The sequence below is a fragment of the Pseudonaja textilis genome, chromosome 1 (genome assembly GCF_049901715.1).
Source record: "Pseudonaja textilis isolate UNSWEBS1 chromosome 1, rPseTex1.2, whole genome shotgun sequence".
NCBI classification, from domain to species: Eukaryota; Metazoa; Chordata; class Lepidosauria; order Squamata; family Elapidae; genus Pseudonaja; species Pseudonaja textilis.
The window spans coordinates 240,743,176-240,767,473 of record NC_141990.1 but is presented as its reverse complement, the minus strand read 5'-3'; the positions used below and the strand labels follow the sequence as shown (position 1 = coordinate 240,767,473).

Sequence of the window (24,298 nt, the reverse complement as noted above, 5' to 3'; positions counted from 1 at the left end):
TGCTCTTAAAAAAAAATGCTGCTTTATCTGTGCCAGATAATGGCCTGCATTTCTCTCAAAGCCTGATGTTTTCTTGTGTCAACCTGTTTCTACTGTCCCGGCTGACAAATAACATTGCATAACTTTGAATCCACTTGCCTTTGAATTACAACTAGAGCTGAAGCATCCTACCCACCCATCACCACCACCACCACCACCCACACACACCTTTGAATCTTTGAAATGTAATTATACCAGAAAAAATCCACAAAGGTCTTTCTTCAATGAATTATGAGTTATGAATTTCCAGATGGACCTTCATGTTTTAGGGCTGTTTTGTAGATGATGTTTGTTTGTATATTTAAAATAATATTTTATTTTATTTTTATTTTACTTATTTTATTTGAAAGCATAACCAAGAAAAAAGAGGGGGGGGAAAGAAGCTGAAAAGAGATTTTAAAATTATATAAAACTGGAAAAAAAAACACCCAAAGCATTTATCAATTAGCATTTTAAAACTACTATTAATATCAAATCAATACTCAATAATTAGCAGAGGCAGCCAATATACATTAAGACTTACCAATCAAAACATTTTGTAGGGAGTTTCTAACTTTTCTGGACAACTCTTGTCCTTATTATCACAAATCAAGCAAGATCTGATATTTTAAAGCCTTATATTTACTTGTATTTTTTTTTTATTTAAAAAGAACTTCAGTATTGCTCCTTCATGTGGAAAATTGTTTTTGTTTCTTTTGTGAATAATTAATATTTATAACTAAAGGCTTCTAACTAACATACAAAATTGTAGCAATAATGTTGGCAAATCTGACATGTAATGTAGAAAAATACAATGAATTGGAGACTGTTGTAAAGGTAAGAAAGGCAGAGAAGTAAAGAATGACAATCCTGATGTCAGGATGAGGCATGTAGTTTTTTTTCCTAATTCCTACTTCCACAGGTTGTAGAATTATCATGTGATTTAGCTTTTTCCAAATTCTTGATATGCCAAGAGCTATAAATCTCAGAATCCCCTTGAATGTGACCACTGGGTATTATATATTATTGGGAGTGCAAGAACTTCAGTAGACTGCAAGGTGACATGTACAAACTGGGAGGCTGCTCACAGGGCATGATGTTTATAGTGAGTACAAAAGCTGGCCTTGAGGGGAAGAGGGAAGATCTGTTAGCAAGACAACAATCAGATAAATGAAGCCTGAGCTCAGGCCAAAATGTGGTATATGAAAATGCCCCCTGCCTCACATTTTCCATGAAGAGAAAAGAGAGGAATACAAGAATTTGGTAGATTAGTAAGGATTCTGAGGCTGTGGAGGTAGATGAGCTAAGTCTTCTTTGCATAATGTCAATGAGGTCCCCCTGCCCTGTTGCTGAGAAGAGTGATATATTATCTTCAGTGACAATAAAAATGATACATTTATGTTGATATCAATATAGATAGGGTGGAGGGAGGTTTATGGTGTGGACACCTAGGAAGAATTGTCCTTACTGGTTGGTTCGTATTGAAAAAGTATCTTGTTTTTTAACATGCACAGAAGGTATCTTTCCTAATATTACATGTATAACGAGACAGAGAAATAAATTGTTAAGGACTGTACCAATGATTACTATATATGTGGTTGTTGTTTCAGTTCCAGCCATGCCTGATGGAACCTCCTTTTGTAATATAAGTAATATAACATTATGAAAGCTGCTTACTTAAGTTGACAGATATGGAAATGAGACAGTTCTTCTTGGAATTGCAACTTGAGCTCTTCATGTGTCAGCCCTGATGTTAGCTCTTTCCAGGTTCTTGATCTTCTTCTGTTCTGTTCTCTTTTCCATGGTGTACTTCATGATATGAAATGCTTATAGATAATAAAGAAGGGATGCCTTACAAATGCAATTTAACAGTGAATTTGTTGGAGCCATTTGCAAAGCAACAAGCAAGGCAAAAAGACATATTTGTATATAATTCTTACAGAAAAACACTGAGACATTTTGCATAAATTTGACTAATTAGATACTATTCATGAGTAATAGAAAACAACTGATAGATAAAACAGAGAAAGGCTATGATTGCATCTTATTGCTCAATGTCCTTCATTAATTAGGATCTGAAGAACTTTACAATGGTCTTAACCGATAGATTGGACAACAACACCCAGTACACCCATTCTGATCAAATGGAATCCATCCCCTGATGATACATGATGGACAAAGTCTTCTACATTTTTGATATAATGCACAAAACAGAAAAACCCATCATTTGAGTCCCATGATAAGAAAATTGTTGTGCTGAATTTTCTTTGTCAGATGCTTTCTGGGTTTAACTCTACCATGGCTTTGCAGGCTAATTATTTACATTATAAGAGCTGATATAAAGAATTGACTTTTATGCCTTTCATCTCAAAAGAGATGTTAGAGAAGCTATCTGTCTAACTGTAACAACTTCTATACTATTGTAATGAAGGTTATGTCAATGAAGGATATGTCAATGAAGTCACCAGATTATGAATATGATTTGAAGAAGATTTTTTTTATTGGTAAATATAGTGAACCAAATATGAAACAGTACAGCCCTTTTCTCTGATTGGACCTTCAACATCTCCCTACCAAGATTGACTTGATAGATTTTATAAAACATCCGAATATGAAGCCAACTATTACTGGAATTCAGTTGCTCCTAAAACAATTCATCAGTTTGTTCAGCATATCAAACTGGTATCACTTCAGGTCTTTCAACCATTTTTTAGCCAACTGCATGCTAGAAACAAATTAATCCAGGGACTCTTCTATTATTTCATCAATTTCCCTAAGTCAACACAAAACTCTTAAGGATAACTATGACTAAATCAGTCTGATACAACAGAGTTATGATTTATTGTATTTTACACCAACTCACTACAATTATTAACTGAGTATATGTGTCTCAAAGCTTCAACAGATCGGACACACCAATGCCAATCACTTTATTCTAGATGCCTTGATTTGGAAGTTGTTTAGGAAATATCATAGGGATAGACTTAAGTAAATACTCAACATGTTTTCATTAAAGATACTCTAACTATTTGGAACTACTGAAAAAATAATCTGCTTTCTGACCTGATGCTATGTAGGATTTGTCTTCTCCCCCAACTGGAAAGCAGCAAAGGCACATCAACTTCTTAAAGAAAATTCTGCCTTCTTCAAGGACCTATTACAAAAAGATAAAGTAATATAGTTTCAACATTGGCGTTTTCCAATGTACCATTTTCTCAAATCGGTCAAATAACATGTGGACATTGTACTGACAACATTTTAAGCATGTAGTTTAATAATGTAATGCTATCTTGCAAACAATTTTTTGTCCCTTGATTTGTTTTTTTTCTTTCAGTTTTTAAGAAGAAACTTTCATAGAAGGACATTGGAAAATGGAGGGGGTAGTTTAGATTACTAAGTTGGCAAAATATCTGAAACTCAATCACTAACATTAATTTCAATAAAATACTATTTTAAAATGCTTTCAAGCAACATTATTTAATTCAGTTAAATGAGCTATGACTTTATTTAACTGTAATGGGAGAATCTTTGAACTGACTAGCTGCAATTTTTTTTTTTGCTAAATATGACTTTAAAGCCTCCTATTCATAGAAAGCAGCGGATGTTTCCTTCGCAAAGTCTTGATGAAAAAAACAAGATAACCAAATGTCTAGGGATGATTTAAAGATTATTTTTATGTTTGGTACCATCAGGCAGTTTCCCATCCCCATGCATTCAAAGGGGTGCCCTGACATGGCAATACTGTAACTGCAGCTAGCAGATGCCACTATGATTATATATGAATCAAATCCAATAACCGATATATTTATATAATCACCTTCTGCAGATAGAAGATACATTCCAAAAATAATGCAGTTGCACAATTGGAAACTCTGTTTAGTTTCAGGTTTTTCAGATACTTTACATGACAGACTGCAGTGGTATATATTCAGAGCTATTGCAAACAATGATTGAAAATGTAATTTGGCAAATGCAAGATAGCATGACAACAACTCTTAAGAACATGAGGATATTCCACCCAATAGATGGGGCTATAGTCATGCTGCCATTTGTGTCTTTTCTGAAATGTTGGTTAGACATACAATCTTGTACGTGTGGTTCTGAATAGGGAAGAGGTTAAACCTTGATAGCTTGAGAAAGCAATAGTGGCATGAACACAGGAGGGAAGATGTGGAACTTCATGTGATAGTTGCCAGTGATACTGTATATTGCATTCTCAGTGTCAATACTTCTGGGAGAAACATCACTAAGTATACAATATTCTTTGACTATTCAACTAACACTGTAGTTTTGTAACAAAAACACTATTGTATTTGCTAATGTGTGGATGATATATAGAAATATAGTCATGTGAAACTCATTGAGATATATGTAAGCATATCAATCGTATGGATTTGTTGGTAGAAAATTATACTGTGCATAAAGATGGTGATAATTATTTGTACTTTGTTTGCAATTGCTGTGATGACATAAGTGTCATATACATGACTTGTGACCTATTAAGAACGCAAAACATCAAATGAGCCCAATAGCAATACTACTCAACTTTCATTTTAAGCTTCACCTTAAGCTTACCACACATGCAAACACTAATCATTTGGGTATCTCATATTAGGGCAACAATAATATTAATGGCTTCACTTCACTCTTATAAAAATTCTATCTGAAATAACTACTATAGTAGGAAAAATATGACCAGTATATGTGCAAGTACAGTGTCATATGAAGACCATCTGTACATGATTATGACTGTCTGAGAAATCTTTAAACTGAAAATTGAGCACCATCTCAGAATGAGCAAGTAACAGCAATACTTGTCTGGGGCTTAGGAAAAACAAATATTTAGATAGCAACAGGGATTCTCAGAGCAATTTAAATTAATTACAATAAAATGTGTAATTTCATACTTTATCTTGGTCCTTTTAGTAAAATGTGTCCTTTCCAGGATGTTTTTTATGATGCAGTAAACCAATGCATGTTGTTATTTTCTGCGAAAAAGAAAAGGCTACATGTAATCTTTCAATGTGCATTTATTTATTTATTCTACATTTAAAATCTACAATATAATGCCATATGTGGAGGCTCTGTCAAGCTTTTGCAACCAGTGCAGGTGATCCATATTCCATTGCGGAATTCTTGCCACATGTCTCTTGTGTTGTTTATTCATCCATTTCATTGTGAAACCAGCATAAAAACCAATTCAAATATAGAACTTTTGGAGTCTTCCTCTTTCCCTCCTTCCTCCCTGAGTACTAGAAACCTGGGATTATAAGATTCAATTTTATCCAATTTATAACAAAAAGTTTTGGCACTACTGTGGATGTAAGGTTTCAAAATTTGTTGATGATTGTAGTCATTCGTGGCTAAATCCTAAACCTTGCTGCACTGCTAAATATGCACCTGACATAAGCTTACAGCTTTGTCAGAGTAACTTTACCACGTTTTCAAGCTGTTTATTCTAATAAAACCAGAATGCAGGTAGTGATCTCCTAAAGATACCTTTTATCCTAGAGTCTTTTGACATTTAAACAGTTTTGTTTCTATCATAGATTTAATTTGGTAGGTTTACTTCTGTTGTTTACTTCTCTTAATTATACGTAAAGGCAGGGCAATTTATAAATAAGTATTACTTTATTTATTTATGTATTTATTTATACATTTATTTATACATTTATTGATGTAAGTGCATATACCATCCACCTTGCTATCCAAAGCACTTCTACATTTGGAATTCACTTAAAATGATTGATTATATGATAGCACAAAAGAGTAATTCTGTTACTAATCAAACACTCAGGATGGAGTAAGTATTCAGCATCAGCCAAGTTGTTCCTTTCAGATCATGTCTTGTGAGAAGCTATGCTATCCATCTCTCAGTATATGCCTAGCAACTATCTTTTGTCTTCCTGACCATGTGTTTGAACAGGCAAGCTGGTTTGAACTTTGCAGAAAGGTTGCTTAGTTTTTTCCCCCTTGTTTTAGGTCAGTTGGCAGTCCTAAATGTTAGAAATGGGGGCATGATGCCAGTGTACCACAAATGTCATGGAGGTAGATAGATCAGTGGAAATAGGCAAGGATCAGAGCCTTTGGACTCTAAGCACCCTATGCATCTTGGAGCATTAGAGAAGGCCAACTCATCATCTCTCCTCACCCTTTCTGTTTTTTTTAGGGGAGACAATTGTCAAATCATTTATTTTTATTGTTATTAACAATAAAAAAAATGTTATTTTTATTGATTTGAAAGGAATATAAATAATATACAGTTCTATGTGTTTTGCTGACTATTTCTGTGATATTAAGCCAACTCAATTTGTTCAGGATGAATTTTTACAGAATACAGAGCTGACTTTATGTTCCTTCTCGTGTAAACAGGAGAGTCTTTTGATCAGGAACAATTCATTTAAAATCAGGTATAGGTTTCTGGTCACTCTGAGTTAAACTTGAGCTAACTTGATTTGAATTACTGCATTTGTTTAAGTTTACAGCATAAAGGAGTTGCCAAGATGTTGTTCTACTTAACTGCATCTTTTATTACTTTGTAGCCATTCTCAGTAATTTCTCTGCAATTGCAAAGATTCTATGCCATTTTAGCAAATCCAAAACCTGTTTTTTTTTATTAACAGCTGTCATTTCTCTATCCAGTTTGTGCTGTAGCTGTTCCTGATACTGTAAAAACAAGAAAGTCAATATTTTCTTCACTTTCATGCCATTAATATTATCATATCCTAATTTTTCTATATAAGGCTGACATTAAATGTATGGAATAAAGACAGTGAAAACACTGGCACCTACAATATTAAAACCCACACAGTAAACATGAAAGGAAATGTAGGAAAATAAACACTTTTTTCATTAGGGTCATAATTAATCATTTTCATCTTAGATAAAGAGCATCATTTCAGATGCTCCTGCAATTTATATGTTTGTCTAAGGAGAAATATAGAAGTGAGATGTTCTTTCACTACATGTGTGGAAACAAATGAGAATGAGTAACAAATGAACACATAAGGATTGAGAAAAGCAAGCAAACTGCAGAATATATGTGAGGCTGTAAACAGAAGTGTGCGCAATATATAATATATCAAGTCAAATGAATTGATAGCACAAGTTGCAGCACAAAAGCACATGACATGAACGTTTGTGATGTTGAAGGGTGAGATATTAAATCTTTTTAGACAACATAAAAATAGGATGGAAGTATCATAATTTAGGGCAGTAAAAACCACAGGGGGACGATTCCTCTCCCTTTCCTCCACTAATGGAAAAAGGAATGATCATTTTAAAGAGATAATTAATTGGACTTAATGAACCTTACTCCCAATACATTTTTATTGTATCCTTGACAGTAGCTTTGTGAATCAGCATGAAAATGCATCAGATCTTGCTGGGATCTTAGATAAGTAGGCACACACATACACATAGGTACACCATTCCATATATACATTTTATTGGGCATTGCGTAGTTTCTTCATTATTGATATCAGAAAATTAACCTTTAGTCCAGAGAGAACTAGGTGACATGATAGCTTCATTTCCTATTTCCCTGCTAGTTTTCCTTCCTTCTTTTAGTAAGATTAAAATTTTATATTGACTTAAGGAGTTATATTTTCCATGTAACTATGCTACTAAAAGAATTTAAATTCTTTAATGTTATTGGTAATTTGAGGTCTAAGTACCAAGTCTTTCCCAAATTCCTATTCGTAGTCACAATACCATAACAGTGACACTGTCCTTATTTGTCTCCAAGATGTTGCCCTGATCTCATTCATGGATGAGACTAGCTGAAGGTATAATTAGCTGTACCAGTAACAAAGAAATATTTCCTCACTTTTCAACACCAAGGACAGCCCTAGTGTGTAAAAAATCTTTATAGTTTATCATCCTGATATCTTGGGTGGATGTGGCCTGAGTCGTATTTTTGAAATGTACAGAGGCAAGGATTATACCTCTTCTCTTGTCACTAGCCAGCATTCATTTTGTCCATTTCTCCCTCAGCCTTTGTCTTATTAGCACTTTATATCCCAAAATTAGTTCTAGATCTGTAACTACTCGTCTCTTTGCTTTTGACATCATTTTTTCTCCAGTCGTTTAACAAGACAAAGCATCATTCATCTTCCCTATTTTATTTGGGGGGAAAAGTAAGGGTTTACTTCCTTGCTAGTTTCCTTTTATTTGCCATGTTCTGTACCTTCTTCCCTCTCCTTAAAGGAAGAAATCTATTTCCCACTAGCAAATCAGTTTTAGTTCTTCTATATTAGTTATACAACCAGTTTTCTATCTTTTCTGGAGCAATTTCTGTCCTGATGCCTTCCCATGTGTTTGTTATTTCAACTTGGGAGATGCCCAGGTGAGCTGTGGGAGGAGGGTCCATCAACCCAAGCTAGGGAAAATAGATCATGGGAGAGGCCTGAAATTAGAGATGGCACAGTGATGTTTTCCCACTGGCTGGTGGTATGCTGGAATGGGTAGCAAGTCAGAGGAAAGCAACCAATAATTTTGTTTGTGAATGACGTATCCTCAAAGTATTATTATTGGTTTTTATTATTGGTTATTAACAGTAATATTTTGTAGCGATTTAGAAGTCATCCAAACCAGGAAGCAGGACAGGGTTTGGCAGGGAAGACATGACAATTTTGGAGCCAATCAAAGATGAGTGATTAGCACTTCCACCCAATAATACATACAGTAGTCAGGGAATGGTTCAGTCACATGAGAGTCTCCAAATTTTGGGATATTTGGAGATTCTTAAAATTCTGATTCTAGCACTTGGAAGCTCTAATATCTTGATTTCCCAAATATGGAATCTCCAGTTGGGAAGACTTTTTTTCAGAAGCCACAATGTATGAAAATTCCACCAGCCAATAGATTAGCCAAAATGCTATAACTCTTATCATAGGAAAAAAATAACATTTGTATATAACAGGAAAAAACTCCTTTCTTTCCTTATATATAAAATAAATCAAAATATAACTCAATGAAAAATCATAACAATTAATTTTGTAAAATTTGCTTGAGGTTTACATACTTGAAAACTTGTTAACTGAATTAATCATGAAAAGCCATTCAGTTTGCTTTTAAATTTTATATCTGAGGGTTTTAAGTATGGATAATTTCAAAAAAGAAGCATTTTCTACTTTTAAATGAGATGACAAAAGGTCTTTTCTGTTAGGTCATTGTCCATCTATGAATGAATGAATGCAGGCATTTTAAGAAAACACATATGTTGTCTGATAATTGAGGAACCTTTTAGTGGATTCAAACATTTAAAATAGACAGACCATTGTTATAATAAGCATTCAGAATGGTGTTAGACAAGATAATACAATTAAATATTGTAATATTGCAATCAAGCTACAAAAACCTTCCTAGTGAAAAAATTAATGTTGCAATGAATACTGAGCTTCCTATGATCTTTTTTTCTTCCTCCCAGCGGTCAGCTTCAATGAACATAGTGGGTTTTCCAAACATTTTAGAAGTTGACTTGTCTTCGACAAGGGCACCCAGACAAGCTGATTCACAGGCAAAAGAAATCTGCAGTGCAACACCTAACCTGTCCCAGAATGTACCGCATGTCTCTGAAATGCTTCCTGAATCGATATCTACTTACAATATGTCCTTGGATAGAACGAGGACCCTGAGTTCTGAAAATATAGAACACTTAGCAATTGGTGGCATGCCTTTGGTAAACCCAGTTTGCAAGGTAAGAACAGTTGATCCATCAGATAATCATTTGATATGGGGTCAAAAAAATCACAAGAATGGTCATTCTAGTTTATTTCATAAACCACCACAGAGCTGGAAAATCTCTGCTAAGATTATTGGAACCTGAAAAATTGTGGCAGTATTTTTATGCAGGCCTCATTTAAATTATCTGGAAGTTCAGTACTCGATGTGCCTTTTGTATAAACCCAGTTCAAAAGCTTCTATGCAGATCAAATTCCTGCCAAGAGTGTCTTATTTCTTGACTTAGAGACCACCTTGGAATCCATGCGTGACTTTTCTGTTCTTATGGCAAAAGGTTAAAATCTCCTTCAAGAAAAATTAGACTTTGGATTTTCATGAAGGAGTTCCAAGGAATTTTATTGGCAGCGTTATAGAAGTAATTTGCCATTGCCACATAGAGTGAGCCTATATATATGATAGGATGTTGAGAAATTTGTGAAAATTTGTTGTAGATATGTTATTCAAAGATCTTAAATTATTTGAACTCATGCTTTGTGTGCCCCTCAGAATGAAGCACCCTGATACGGAATAAAATAATTCTGCTTTTCTATTGATTATTTTTTTGATGTATTAAAATATTTTGCAAATCACTCTTTTCCCCCTTCAATTATCAGCTGGAAAATGAAGAGTTTAGCCATGTGAGTTATCCTCTTGGGAGCAATATTGTCACTGCGGAATCAAAAGGCATGAATGAAATGGCTCTTCCTTTACAAAATATTCTGGAGGAGCCCATTAATCTCTCAGTGAAGAAAACTCAGCCATGTACCTCCCCTCCCTTACTTATCAGCAACACAACCTTCATGCAGTCTGTTAATCCCAAACCAGGACACACTGAAGGTACCAGATTATTTTTTCTTTATATTTCATGGATGTTCAAAATCATATATTGCATAGCATAATTATTTCAAGATTTGCTGCTGAAAATACAAATGTTTTATAATGAGAAACCATTAATTAAATTATGATTTAGGTAACTGTCCCATGTTTTCTATTAATGTTCACTATACTGGCCTTTAGTAAACATGGAACAACTTCCTGGCTAATAATACATAAAAATATAATATTTGTCTAGGCTTGATTTAATATTAGAGATCTGTTAATTTGAATGAGCCTGATAACATAATAAATAAAATTGATACAGTACAATTTTAAATGTTATCAGTATTGTTGTACTACTCAGAAGAGAAATAGCAGAGAAGAGTTTATTATGCATTAAGATAGAAAAGGTAGCAGGGAGTTTGGCTATTAAAGAATGACATCCAGATACTATCACCATCACTTGACATATGCACCTTTGCATATTTTGTTCATTGTGATTAACTGGTACTGCAAGGCCAGTTTACAGAAGGTAAAAGCGATGTAACTTTGTAGGATGAACAATCATTTTCAACAGATCTGCCAACTATCATTTAGATTCTAGTACATCCGAATTAGGATATATGTATTTTCTATACAAGGATACCATTGATGGCAATTATATATCACAATTCTTTCAGAATGAAATAGCTTTTGAATTCTGCTATATCTCAAGCTCTGTTGGCTTGTCTCAGGCAGAACAATTTTTTTTCTTTAGCTTTTTTGCCCCACTGAATCTTCAAATTTATAGCATTCTTCTTTCCCATTTAGGCGGGGGGCTATTATTTCTGGCAACTCCAGGGTTGGTATAGCTGATAAGACTAATTAGGTCCATTTGAGGGAATAGGATAGCTTTGGATCCAGTAGATCTAAAACTGACTCTTCCATGCCCCCACCCCAGAACACCCATTTTGTGGCTTCCTGCTGACTACTGCCGGAAGGAGAACTACCAACAGATTTCCGCCTGCTTGAATGCAATAAAGGTCTTCACCGTGGTTGGATCTCACCCCAGCAGTGCTCCTTGCTGACAGCAAAGGCCGTTGGAAAACCACCAAGCTCCTAGCTTCCTCCAGCCACTAACGTTGCCAGTGGAGGACTTGTGCTCTCAGATAATAGCCTTATGAATTTAAGATTCATAATTGAGAGTTGATAAGATTTTAGACTTGTGTCAGGTCAAAAGTAGGGAAACTTTGTGAATAGATCAGCCTATTTTTAGATGTTATATGTTAATTGTATCTCTAATTTTTGTAATGTTGCTTTATTAATAAAGATTTTTGTAAAAAGCATTTATTCTCTGAGGTCACCATATTGACACTTAATGATGGTCAGTATTATAAATAAGATTAGCAATGCCCCCTTCCCTAGGAAAACACAAAAGTAGATTCATAAGTATAAAGAAAAACAAAGCCACCTCTATATTAATAAGAGTCCAAGAACATTTTCTTCTAGACTTTCCTGCCCCATGTGTTAGAATACAATCCTGTAATCCCTAAGAGGTTTCAAGAATCATAGATATTCTAAGTTTTCCTAAAAATGATTATAGAAATTTGCATGCTGACAAGAAAGAAAACTTCAAATTCCCTTTGACTTCCAGGGATGAGCTCTACCAATATAGTTGTGTGAGAGACTAAAAAGATCACCCGAGTGACAGATTAGAACAGAGTCTGTATCTGCTGGATACAAAGCCCCTTATTTCTCAGTATCTTCCTGTAATTGGAGAAAACTATGTCATCCCTGGAGCTGTTGTAAGTGTCAAAAGCAAACTATGAATAAAGTTTGAGGCAAAAACTCACCCTCCTGTTTTATGGTTCTTGGAACATCGATTCAAGAAGCATTGGGAATTGTCCTGCCATGAATTCTCTCTTCCTACATGATTTTTCTGTTAATGGACTATGGAAGGAATAAATTAAGGATATGAATATCAACCTAAGTTCAGTAAATGTGAGATACTTTAAAAATAGCTCCAGAATTACAGCTTCTGATATTCATGTTATCTGCACATCATCGTCATAATGTAGCTATTTTTGCCCTGAATGCAACTTTTTCTATGCAGTGCAATAAATTCCTTGTCCATGTCTTTTGAACTAAGAAATATTTTGAGACAACAATAAGAAATTCTGTGGAATACACCTGTTCATGTTCCAGTGGATTCCATTGGAGCAAATCTTAGTGATTTTGACTGAAATTAAAGTACAGATATTCCTAAATTTATGAAAATTGGGACTAGAATTTTGGTTACTAAGTGATGCAATCATGTGACCAGACATGATTACAACAATTTTTATTGCAGCCATTAACTGACTCATTAAGCAAACCACATGGTCATTAAACAAATCACATCATTATTAAGCAAATCACACACACACACACACACACACACACACACACACACACAGATTTTACTTGTTACAAGTTGGCTGGAAAAATCACAAATTGCAATCATGTAATCACAAGATACTGCAACTGTCATAAATGTGAGCCGGTTGCCAAGTGTCTGAATTATAATAACTGGGGGGGGGGGGTGCAACAGTTGTAACTTCAAGGATGTGCTGTATGTCATTTTTTTCAGTATCATCGTAGCTTCAAACCAGCATTAAACGAATTGAAGTTGAAAACTACCTGTACTTCTGTGAGAAATTTACTGTAGGTCTGTATTTTGGATGCTAAAAAAATATCTCTCCCTTTTAATCAAGGTAGCTTTTGTGTTATTTTACTCATTTTATTTCTTGTAGATTGTCCTAACTATGAAGAAGAACATTTTGAAAAGGAAATTAAAAGTAGTCAGAACAACAGGTAATCAGAATTAATGGAAGCTTTAAGGCTCATTTCAAGCAATGAATATTTTTTTTCATTTAGAAAGTATGTAAATTTGAATTAATGGATTGTTGAAATAATCGAGATAGAATGAAGCAATTCTAGATGAGAAAAATGTATGAAACATACATTAATCCAAATTATACAGTAAATGGAAAACTGTAAATTTGTCTGTAAAACTGCAGATATGAATACTAATATAACTAGCTATTATGTTTAAGTAGTACCATACCTAATAAGATAGGAGTGGCATAAATTACTCAATACATCAAAGGAATTATATATCCTGCAGAAATTATAACATGACTATAATTACATAAATCCATTTTTCACTTTAGTTTATCTAATTTTGAAACAATTGTATATGTCTTTTAAAATCAGATATTTCCTTTATATGCATCATAAGAAATCATAATATCTAATATATTTATATTGCCTTTTTTCTAAAATGCCTAGACATCATTCCAAAATTACTAATATATGGAATCAGTTATAAAAATTATTTGAGGAAATGTGGAAACAGCTTACTATTGTATAGGGGAATCTGTTGAAGTTAAAGTAGAAATGATAGTGTGGAAATATAAGATTAATTAATAAAAACAATGTTAAAATATTTTAATTTTTTAAAATTAAAATTGTTAAAACATTAGTATTGATTTAAATATTAACAAAATGCAATATTTTGACTTAGTTTGCCAAATTGTGTTAAAATGGTAAAGGTAAGATAGAGGAATGATCCATAGCACTGATTCACTATTTAACACTTTTTAGAATTTGTGCCAAAGAGGTGAAAATCCCATATGTGCGATTGGAACGATTGAAAATATGCACATCAGAATCTGGAGAGCTTCCAATTTTTAAATTGCAGCCACAAAAAAGTACACATGATGGGACATTTCTGTTGATTATTGAATGTGGTACTCAGTCTTCAAGCATGGCTATTAAGGTAAATTTAATTTATCTGCATTAACTTGTTTTTTTCCATTTTATTCAAATGCATTTAGTAGCATTCACTGAGAACTATAATCATGGTGAATTTGATCATGGTGATATACTTTGAGCCAAAGTATAGAGACAGCTAGGATTCATAATCACATCCTCCCAATTTTTAATGCTTAAGTAACATTAAATTTGGGCACGAGGGTAGCTTTTCTGGGAAGCCATTTTTCTGAGGTAAATACATATCCCAAATATCAAAATGAATATCCTAATGGGAGAAATATTCAGAAATAAATGCTACATATGGATCTTGACTTGGAAGTATTCTTTCATTAGAAGTTGTGATGTTTTTGGAAGAGTAGGTGCTGACAGATGGAAGCAGTATACAGTAGCATACTAAATAATAATAAAAAAAGAGTTTTCAAACATTGTGTACCAAACATTGAAAATCATAGTTCCATTTGTGTCAAATACTTACAGAAGTGAAATATATAACTGTTCTTTCTGCATATGCACTGAGGTAGATGGGATATACAATGCTTTTGAGAATATTGTTATTGTTAAGTGGCTTAAATTAAAATCTTGTAGAACCCACATATTACTGTATTTACTCTTTTTATTATTTTCTTTGAGTGGCTTTACCCGCTATGCCATTGAAGAAATTATTACATTAATATTCATTAATATATACATTTTATTTTATTTTAAGTAATATCACTCTTGAATATTATAAAGCAATTACTTTACTTAAAGTTTATAAAGCTATGGTTTTACTTGCAGGAATGCCGGAGAGTAATGAATAATAATAAGTATAAATAAATAATTATTATGAATAATAATTATATGTTCATCTCAATTTGTCATGCTTATATTTCGCAAGTAATGTAGGAGGTCCTCCTTTAATTCCACTCAGTTAACAACCATTCAAAATTATGACAATGTTGAACAAGGGGGACTTTCAGCAGGTCCTCATAGTTGTGGCTGTTGCAATATCTTTGCAGGCACATGATTGTAATTCAAACAGTTGGCAACTGGCTCACAATTATAACATTGCAATGTTTCATGGGCATGTGATTGGCATTTGAGACTTCTTTGCTGTCTTCTAACAAACAGAGTTAATGGAGAAGCCAGCAGGAGTGATCATGCCATAAAGCAAAGCTTTAAAATCATAATTAATGAAAATACAATATCATCGGTGGATTGCAACTTTCATTGAGCAGAGTGCAATTTGAAACTTCATTCAGCCTATGGTATATTCCTATTTTATTTCCCTTCAGGACCCCTTATTATCCCCTTGTCCCAGATGGAGGCTTCTTCAGATTAGCATGTGAAGCAGTTCTGAAGACTGCAGAGAAAAAGAACAAATTGGCAAACATTGCTTCTGTCTCCCGCCCCCCCCTGCCCCCCCCGCTGTCCCTTTTCTTCTGTTAGGGTGTCTTCATTGAACCTCCTTCCCTCTTTTAAATGGAAGGAATCTTTTTTCATTAAAAGGCCAGATTGACTACAAGGAAGGGCTTATATGTCTAACTGATAAGGTATACTTCCATTCAGATGCAAACATTTTAGCTTTATAATTAGCTGGTGACTATGTTGGTTAGGTCATTTAAACTCTGGGCAAAATTAATGAATTATATAATGAATATTAACTGGAGATTATGTAACAGTTGAAACCTCAGGAGACATTCCCAATATTCAGTTTTCAAAAGAAACTAATATATTACATTTGCTACAGGAAATGTACTATACTTAAACTTCTGCAGTATATCAATCACTTTTTGTGGAAATATTTTCACTTTTCGTCACAGGTCAATCAAGGACATTCATCTGAAAGTCTGAATCCTAAACTTGGAGAAAAGCTGGAGAAAAGCAGGATCCTCACAAGCCAGCTGAGTGAACAGGTGTTACTTCCTTCAGGAGATCACAGGCTCAGTAATAATGTGAAGAAATCTGGGCTTCCTCAGGAAGATCACCCTATTGAGAATGAAGACTTTTGTGCTGTTTGCCTGAATGGAGGAGAACTTTTGTGTTGTGATTACTGCCCGAAGGTGTTTCATCTCTCATGCCATGTTCCTGCATTACTTAGTTTTCCTGTGTGAGTATAACAGAATTAGGAATATCTGTTCTCTTCTTTGGGGCTAGATTTTTGCAAGTGAGCTGCTTTAGAACATACATACCCAAATAATTCAGTATCTGTCCTTGAACTGATGTGTTACTTTTAGTGCTTCTTTCCTACTGATTTTGTTTGTTTGTTTTGAAATCTTGAATAAATAAGAACTTATTCAATGTTAAATTTGGATTATATAAAAATCTAACACAGTATAAATGTTTCCAATGGGATTTTTGTTTTTGAGAAGAAACAAGACAAACATTGAGGATAACTAGCTTGACAAACACCAAAAAGACGTTTGGGTATTTTTTCAGGTTATTACAATCTAACTTTCTACAAACAAACAAGTATGTTTGAAAGAATATCGTAACTTTTTGCTTTGCTCCTGATGCTTGTGAATCCTGTTTATGTTTATCCTCTGTCCTTTCTTATGTTATTAAATTTATTAGATTAACTTAAAGAATGTAGAATTTATAGAGATTTCTGCAGTATTTGTTGCAATGGGATTTTTTTTTGCCAGGGGTAATGAGTAAAAGAAAATTCTTCTCTAATTTAGCATTTCAGATTTTTAAAAAATCAAGAATTTCTTAGTCTAATGCAGGCATGTCAAACTCAAGGCCCACAGGCCAGATGCAGCCCGCGGGGTGCTTAGATCTGGCCTGCAGGACTACCCTGGAAACAGGAAGGAAACATGCCTGCAGTGTCTCTGGCAGCGAAAAAAGTCCTCAATGAAATCAAGTTTGACACTTGATTCTAATGGAATGTTGGTTAAATCATTGTCTACCATTGCCATTTTAATAAAACTGTACAGTAGCTCAAAGCTGCATGTTGTTTTTTTGTGCTGCAGAGGAGAATGGGTGTGCACACTTTGTCGTAACGTGGAAAACCCAGAGGTAGTCTATGATTGTGAAAACACACGATTTGACTACAATACACTCATGCAAGCAAGACCAGTTTATAGCCTTGGTGAATATGACCAAAAGGTAGGTTCAGGTAACAATATTAATGACAAATCTATCTTCTTTGCCAACAATGTATTTTCGGTAAGTTTGCATGTCCCAGAAAACAGCACTGAAAGAGCTTCTGGGAAGAACTGAGCTCTAAGATTTGAGTTACAATAGGACTGAATTTTATCTAGATAAATTAAGCAGTTTTTGAATTATTTTGGCTTTTCTCTCTTTTATGAAATGAAAGGAGAGAAGGAAAATATGTACAGGATACTAATTTTTAACTTGGAATGTATTATTTAAATGATGTGTATGGATGATCATTTCATAATAGTGATTCAGGGTGGTATACAAAGATTAAAACACAAACCCCAACATATAATCCACAATGCCCAAAATTAAAACAATAACCCCCAATCACAAAAATACAAATCAACACCTGCAGAGCTGGCCTGAATGCCTCCTGAAACAACCAGGTCTTCATGCCTTGTCAGGGCTATCCCATTGTATTACTGTATTGTGCTGAATTTTACTAGAGATATTATGCTAAAAGAATAGAATGGAAACAGTGGAAGCTAGCCAATAATTTGTTTTAAGCTGCATAGAGATCAACCTGTTTTAGAATTATACTATGAGAAGCTAGGAATATTAAGAAATACAAATGTCTGTGTATAATATAAATATTTATACAGAACATAGAGATATTCATGTAGCCATTTAATATACATAAGTTAATTGTAGATTTATATTTTATAGAAGTGTGAAAAATTGGTGCTTTCACTGTTCTGCAATAGCTTGAGTCTTCCATTCCATGAACCTGTCAGTCCTCTGGTAAGTACACAGAATGAAGTAACTTCTCTGGGCAGTAGGACCTTATCAATCAATGATTACCCTTTTTTTCCCTTTCAGTGGGTACAGTCTTTTTTGTCTTTGCTTTCTATAATGAAAATACTTTTATCAATTAAATGAGCAGACCTATTTCAACAAAATTGCCAATTATGTTAGAAATTGATCTAATCTTGTAATTGAGTTAGTTGGTAGATTTGTAAACAAAAAAAATGTGAAGGCAGATTAGAGATTCAATGGACTTTGAAACACTATTCCAGCTTTCTTTCCATATACTACATGTACAAAGGAAAGAAGAGGAAGGGAGGTACAATGTGCTCTTTAATATTGACATGAATACAATACAGGTAGTCCTCAATTTACGACCACAATTGACTCCAAAATTTATGTTGTTAAATGAGATATTTGTTAAGTCAGCTTTGCCCCATTTTACAACTTTTGCTAGCCACATTTGTTAAGTGAATCACTGCAGTTGTTAAATTAGTAACCTGGTTGTTAAGTGAATCTAATTTCCCCATTGACTTTGCTTGTCAAAAAGATTGCAAAAGGTGATCACCTGACCCAGGGACACTGCAACCGTCATAAATGTGAATCAGTTATCAAGCATCTGAATGTAAATCACGTAACCATGGGGATGCTGCAACAGTCATAAGTCTGAAAAATGGTTATAAGTCACTTTTTTAGTGCCATTGTAACTTTGAACAGTCACTAAGTGAACTGTTGTAAATCAAGGACTACCTGTATTTGGCCAGTAAATTTGACAACTTCTATACATTCTGCCTACTTGAGGAATAATTGCTTTATTGTTTATGTTATAATTTATTTAAGGGCATTTCTTTTGAAAGGAGAAAGTGTTGCTATGTTAGAGAACGGGCTATTCTATTAAATAATAATCATCACTTTTTTGAAATTGTTCCACGAGCAATACATGATCCATCATTCACAGAAAAGGCTAATTTTGTCAATAAGCCATGCCAGCCAATCTGCCATTCCAGAAAAAGCAGGCAGTCATAGCTTTTTAAAGTTTTTTCTCTTAGGTGTTATAAGATATTCATTACATTGATTGGTTCAGCCTGATTTTTCTATTGGTGCTTTGCTGAAGAGTTTTAAAGTTGCTATTCTTTCTCATCCCTGCTATCTCTCCTGAAGAGGTGCAGAGGAAATGTTTAAAATGTTGCTTTAAAAAAAACATATATAGCTAAAATTTCACATGGTCAGTATTGTCAAAAGCTAAGCATGGCAGTTCTTTTGGGTCAATGTTCCAAATGTTTTTCCAATGTTTTTCAAGAGGCAACTGGCCCTGAAGTCATTCCCCCCGCCCTTGAAGGTATTTAGCTTTTCATCCAAGAAACTTATTTAGTCAGAACTGAAGGCCAGTTGCCTCTTGAAAAAAGCATATTTGGGACAACCATGACCTGGATGACAGAGAGTCTCCATAGACATTTTAGGTCAATGGTTGCACGTGCTTTGAATGGATTGAGTGTGGCCGCTCTCCTTAAAAGTAGGGAGCACGGTCATGACAAAGGTAAATTGAATTTTATTCTATTGACTTTGACTATACATCGAATTAAAATTCAGTGAATGAGTATGAATCTGTAGTCATTTATTTAATAATTTTGCTCTTTTCTCCCAATAAAAATTAGTTTCAAAACATGACACCCTCTTGAACTCCACATCAACTAGTGGGACCTCATTCTAATACGTACATAAGTAACGGGTTTCTATAGGTACCAGAAAAACTTGGAGGTTTTATTAGAATTACTGATTACAAATATTAAGGAAATATTTGGTTTGTGAATTATTTAGCATCATGGGATTTATCAAATATTTTGCTAATGGGATTATTTGCAGGCTCGCCATTATTATCAGATTATCAAAAAGCCCATGGACTTGTCCATCATTCGGAAAAAACTTCAGAAAAAAATAGACAAACTGCATTATACCTCTTCAGAAGAGCTGGTGTCTGACGTGCGCCTTATGTTTTGGAACTGTGCAACATTCAACTATGTAAGTTCTAGTATTCCAGAAGTCAGCACACGTTTATACCCAAAAAGGACACGGCTTTTCTTTTGCAATGGATATTTTTATTTGAGTTTTTAAATGAGATTGTAGATAAAGAAAATATGGAGTTGGCTAGAGGTAAAAGGAGAAAAGATGCATATAGAAAAAACACTGGTACTAGTTCTGGTTTGAATATTTTAATTTTGAAAAGTGTAATTCAAAATAATTTTAAGGGAATTAAAGGAGAAAGGAGTACTTCATCCTTTCAGTCTGTGCCCATCTGCAGGTTCCACTGCTTTGAAAGAAAAAAAAACCAAGGTACAAAAAATGAGGGAACGAGTATGCTGAATTATTTTAGACTTTATGTTTGACATGTCTTCAGCAAATTGTAATTTGTTGTCATTTTTGCTTGTCCTCATCTGTTGTTTATTTATTTATTTTTAATTTCAGTGGTAAAACACTGTACCTGAAAAACCTGCCAATCAACTGTAGGGCACTGGAGACTATGAATAGCTTGAAAGTATGGATACTTGATGTGATATGTAGAATATAAGTATGGATACTTGATGTGGTATGTAGAATATAAGACAAAGAACTGGAGAACATGAGAGATATTGAGAGCTGAAAATCAAAATTGAGAGGTGGCTGTGGTAGTTTCAGTGGGTTGCTGGTATACTGGGTACCATACTAAAAAAATCTTGGATGGCACTTAGAAAATGTGCACATTAACAAAATTCCCTTTGTCAGTTGCAAAAGGCCAGATTGCTTGGATCCACACATATATTATGCTGATACATTACGACATTCTAGGTTCTTTGAAAGAATTTGATGCATACGAAAGCCCATACCAGAACTGGCAGCTCTAATTTCACACAGTTGTGAACAGATAATTTATTAAACTTATGTACCACCCATTCTAGTTCCATTACATAGTATAATATATGTTACACCAGTACTTTGTACTCAACTGCTTTGGAACTCCTCGAATTTGGTACTCAATGTATTTTGTCACAAAAAAATTGTCCCGGTACATTGTTTGTTTGGTACTTGATGCACAAACTAGAACTTGTTGGTGTTGGCTGCCTTGTGACTCATTACATTATTCATTATGGGGAAAACTTGTTTAGTACTCATCGGTTTTGGTATTAGCATGCCTCCTGGAACCAATTAATGATGGTACTGAAGTCCTACTATATATATTATACTAATATATAGTATTGTTTATTTTGACATGCTATTGCTGTGGACCATTTTTCTTAGTGTATGTTGCAATGAATATTTTGGCTTTATATATGAGCCCTGGTGGCACAGTGCTTAGAATGCAGTATTGTAAGCTAATCCTGCTGACTGCCAGGAGTTTGATCCTCACCAGCTCAAGGTTGACTCAGCCTCCCATCCTTCCGAGGTTGGTAAAATGAGGACTCCGATTGTTGTGGGCAAGATGCTGACTCTGTAAACTGCTTAGAGAGGGATGTAAAGCACTGTGGAGTGGTATATAAGTAAGTCTAAGTGCTTTTGCTAGAACTATATATGTTACTGTAAAGTGATTTAGTTTTGAAAAACAAATAACCTTAATAGATAAAATAATAGAGATTTATTATCCTAAACAACATTATGACCTAATTAATTATGGCGTTTCTTTTGCAGCCTGATTCAGAAGTTGCTGAGGCTGGAAGGTGCCTGGAAATATTCTTTGAAAGTAAACTCAAGGAAATTTATCCAGAGAGAAGGTTTCCCTTGGTACAACAAGATGATTCTGATTTAGAAGATGTGGAACATGAGAATAGTCAAGCAACCCCTGAAGGATTGCAGTGGCCTTCATATAGGCAAGAGTGTATCCAGCCTAAAAGAAGACGGAGACATGCTGTAAGAATTCAAGAGCAAACTCCCCTCATAGCTAAATGGCCATAAAGCTAATTCTGTTCAAAACTGTTGGTACAGAATTGATGTGTTTGAGAATATATTCCCAAATACCGTTCAGATGAGGGTGCTCCTTTCCATATATTATCATAATGTCTCCATTATTCAGGTACACCCACAGCTTCATTGTGAAGAAACTGTTGAATAAATCAGGATATGTTTGAGTTGCAGGGTTATAAATATTAAATGTAAAAGAAAATAAATAATTATGAAAAAGATGAGATGTTTATGCAATTCACATGTTTGTTTCCCTTTTTAAACAGGAAAATGAAAAACCTAAAAGACCCATGTTTTGGCCTGCGAAAGGTTTCTCTCAAGTATGACTTCTGGAACATTGCTTGGTATACTATGAACAACAGCAACAACAAAGGAACTGACTTTGTAAGAGGAGGTGGAAAATGTATATTTAAAGGCTTAATATGAATTTCAGAGTGATTGATTGATTTTATATCTGTGAAGGGAGGATACATTCTAAACATAATATATTTTAAAGGACACTCTCCAAGTTATCTGTTCTGTTTAATTATTTGTATTTAGACAGAAGTTTCATGAAATAGTGATTAGTATTGGTATGCTATTTTTAAAATTATTTTTAAAACTCCTTTGATTTATAGTTTTAAGTAATATAGCTACATGGCAGTTTTTTGTATGCAACACATATTTCCCACTTGGTTTTCTTGAAATAAAATTATTAACTGTTATACTGCAGGCAGCACTGTCTAAGTCTATCTCCTCCTACACTGAAGAAACTGAAATCTACCTTACAGTGCCCTTCTAGGCACGTGGTATTTTTGGCTAAGCAGTCGGTGGTTGACTATATCCTAAGAGGCTAAATGAAACAGGAGGTCTTGGTTTTTTACTTAATAGAATTCTAGAATGTGACTCTACAAGAAATAAAAATGGAAAGCACATCATGCAAGAATGTTGCTCCTGGAGAAATTGGGAGATGTGAATACCAAGACACCAAGAACTCACACTACAGATATATTTCGATTATCCTAATTCTTTATCTGATTTCACTATAAAATAGAGAGGATGTTATTGGAGCCAATCAACAAGTGTGAGTTTTTGGAACTATCAGAGTGATAGAGGAAGAGAATATTTTTCTTGCCCACTTTTGATTGGTATGGAATCTAATTTAAAATATATTGAGCCCTGATTATGCTATGTTCATAAAGCCACCCATGTGCCTCATTCTCAAACCCATGAATTATGTAATTCATACAGAGCAACTGGAAGTATGGGTAGTGGACATTTTATCTTCCCTAGTTCTCATCTCTTAAAGCAAGTGTGATTTAATAGCTCAAAGGATAACAATTTCCTAGATACACTACTAGACCATACTTTAAATCAGTGTTTCTCAACCTTGGCAACTTTAACATGTATGAACTTCCACTTCCAGGATTTACCAGCCAGCAAAGAATTTTAAAGTTGTCAAGGTTAAGAAACACTGCTGGACACGAAGAGGGCTTTTCAGCACAATTTTTATGAATTCATTCAATATTGTATCCATGAATGTTTCAGTGGAAGGCACTTTATGTGAGTTTATAGAGTTGTTAGGAAGTTTGGAATATTTTATCCATTATTATTGTGAATAATATTCAATATAAACTCTGTAGAAAATATTTCTTTTTCAATTGTATAATAAACTAGCCTATGAAAGGAATGTAAATTGTTTTGCTACATTATTTCCTGTAAAGTTCTTAAGGCAGTTCTTCCCAGCAGTCTTTAATCTACTTGCATATGGAGCTATTCGCTTAAAAATTTGGTGTCTGAATTTCAAGCAATTTTGTTGCCCAGATATTCTATTTTGATGGCATAGTCTATGGCAGTGTTGGTGAATCATTTTGGTACCAAGTGCCGAAACAAGAGCAACCGGAAGAGCAGACGCCTGGGGCACATGCATGCACCAGGTGGCTGCTTTTCTGGTTTCCAGCATGCACACTGGCCACCTGGTCTTTTAGTTTCTGGCACGTATGCATGCACGAAGACCAGCTGGCTGGTGCACATGAGTGCACCAGAAACTGGAAGAGCAGCCGCCTGGTGCACATGTGCACGCCGGGAAGATGATCTTCTGGTTTCCGGCACGCACATGTGCACCAGCCACCTGGTCTTCATGCATGCATGC

General features: G+C 34.4%; 1 protein-coding gene across 5 annotated transcripts in view; it reads left to right on the top strand.

The window, feature by feature from the left end:
• The window catches only part of TRIM66 (tripartite motif containing 66), a 55,550-nt gene extending 31,731 nt beyond the window's left edge, over nucleotides 1–23,819 (top strand). For all 5 annotated transcript variants that reach the window (XM_087921062.1, XM_087921059.1, XM_087921060.1 and 2 more), the window contains 10 exons: nucleotides 9,449–9,718; nucleotides 10,356–10,578; nucleotides 13,329–13,389; nucleotides 14,182–14,356; nucleotides 16,155–16,441; nucleotides 17,304–17,439; nucleotides 18,160–18,234; nucleotides 20,101–20,256; nucleotides 21,898–22,116; nucleotides 22,434–23,819. In XM_087921062.1, coding sequence (XP_087777188.1) covers nucleotides 9,449–9,718; nucleotides 10,356–10,578; nucleotides 13,329–13,389; nucleotides 14,182–14,356; nucleotides 16,155–16,441; nucleotides 17,304–17,439; nucleotides 18,160–18,234; nucleotides 20,101–20,256; nucleotides 21,898–22,116; nucleotides 22,434–22,493 — 1,662 coding nt within the window. In that variant the 3' untranslated portion in view covers nucleotides 22,494–23,819. The remainder of the gene's footprint in view (nucleotides 1–9,448; nucleotides 9,719–10,355; nucleotides 10,579–13,328; nucleotides 13,390–14,181; nucleotides 14,357–16,154; nucleotides 16,442–17,303; nucleotides 17,440–18,159; nucleotides 18,235–20,100; nucleotides 20,257–21,897; nucleotides 22,117–22,433) is intronic.
• Nucleotides 23,820–24,298: the final 479 nt, after the last annotated feature.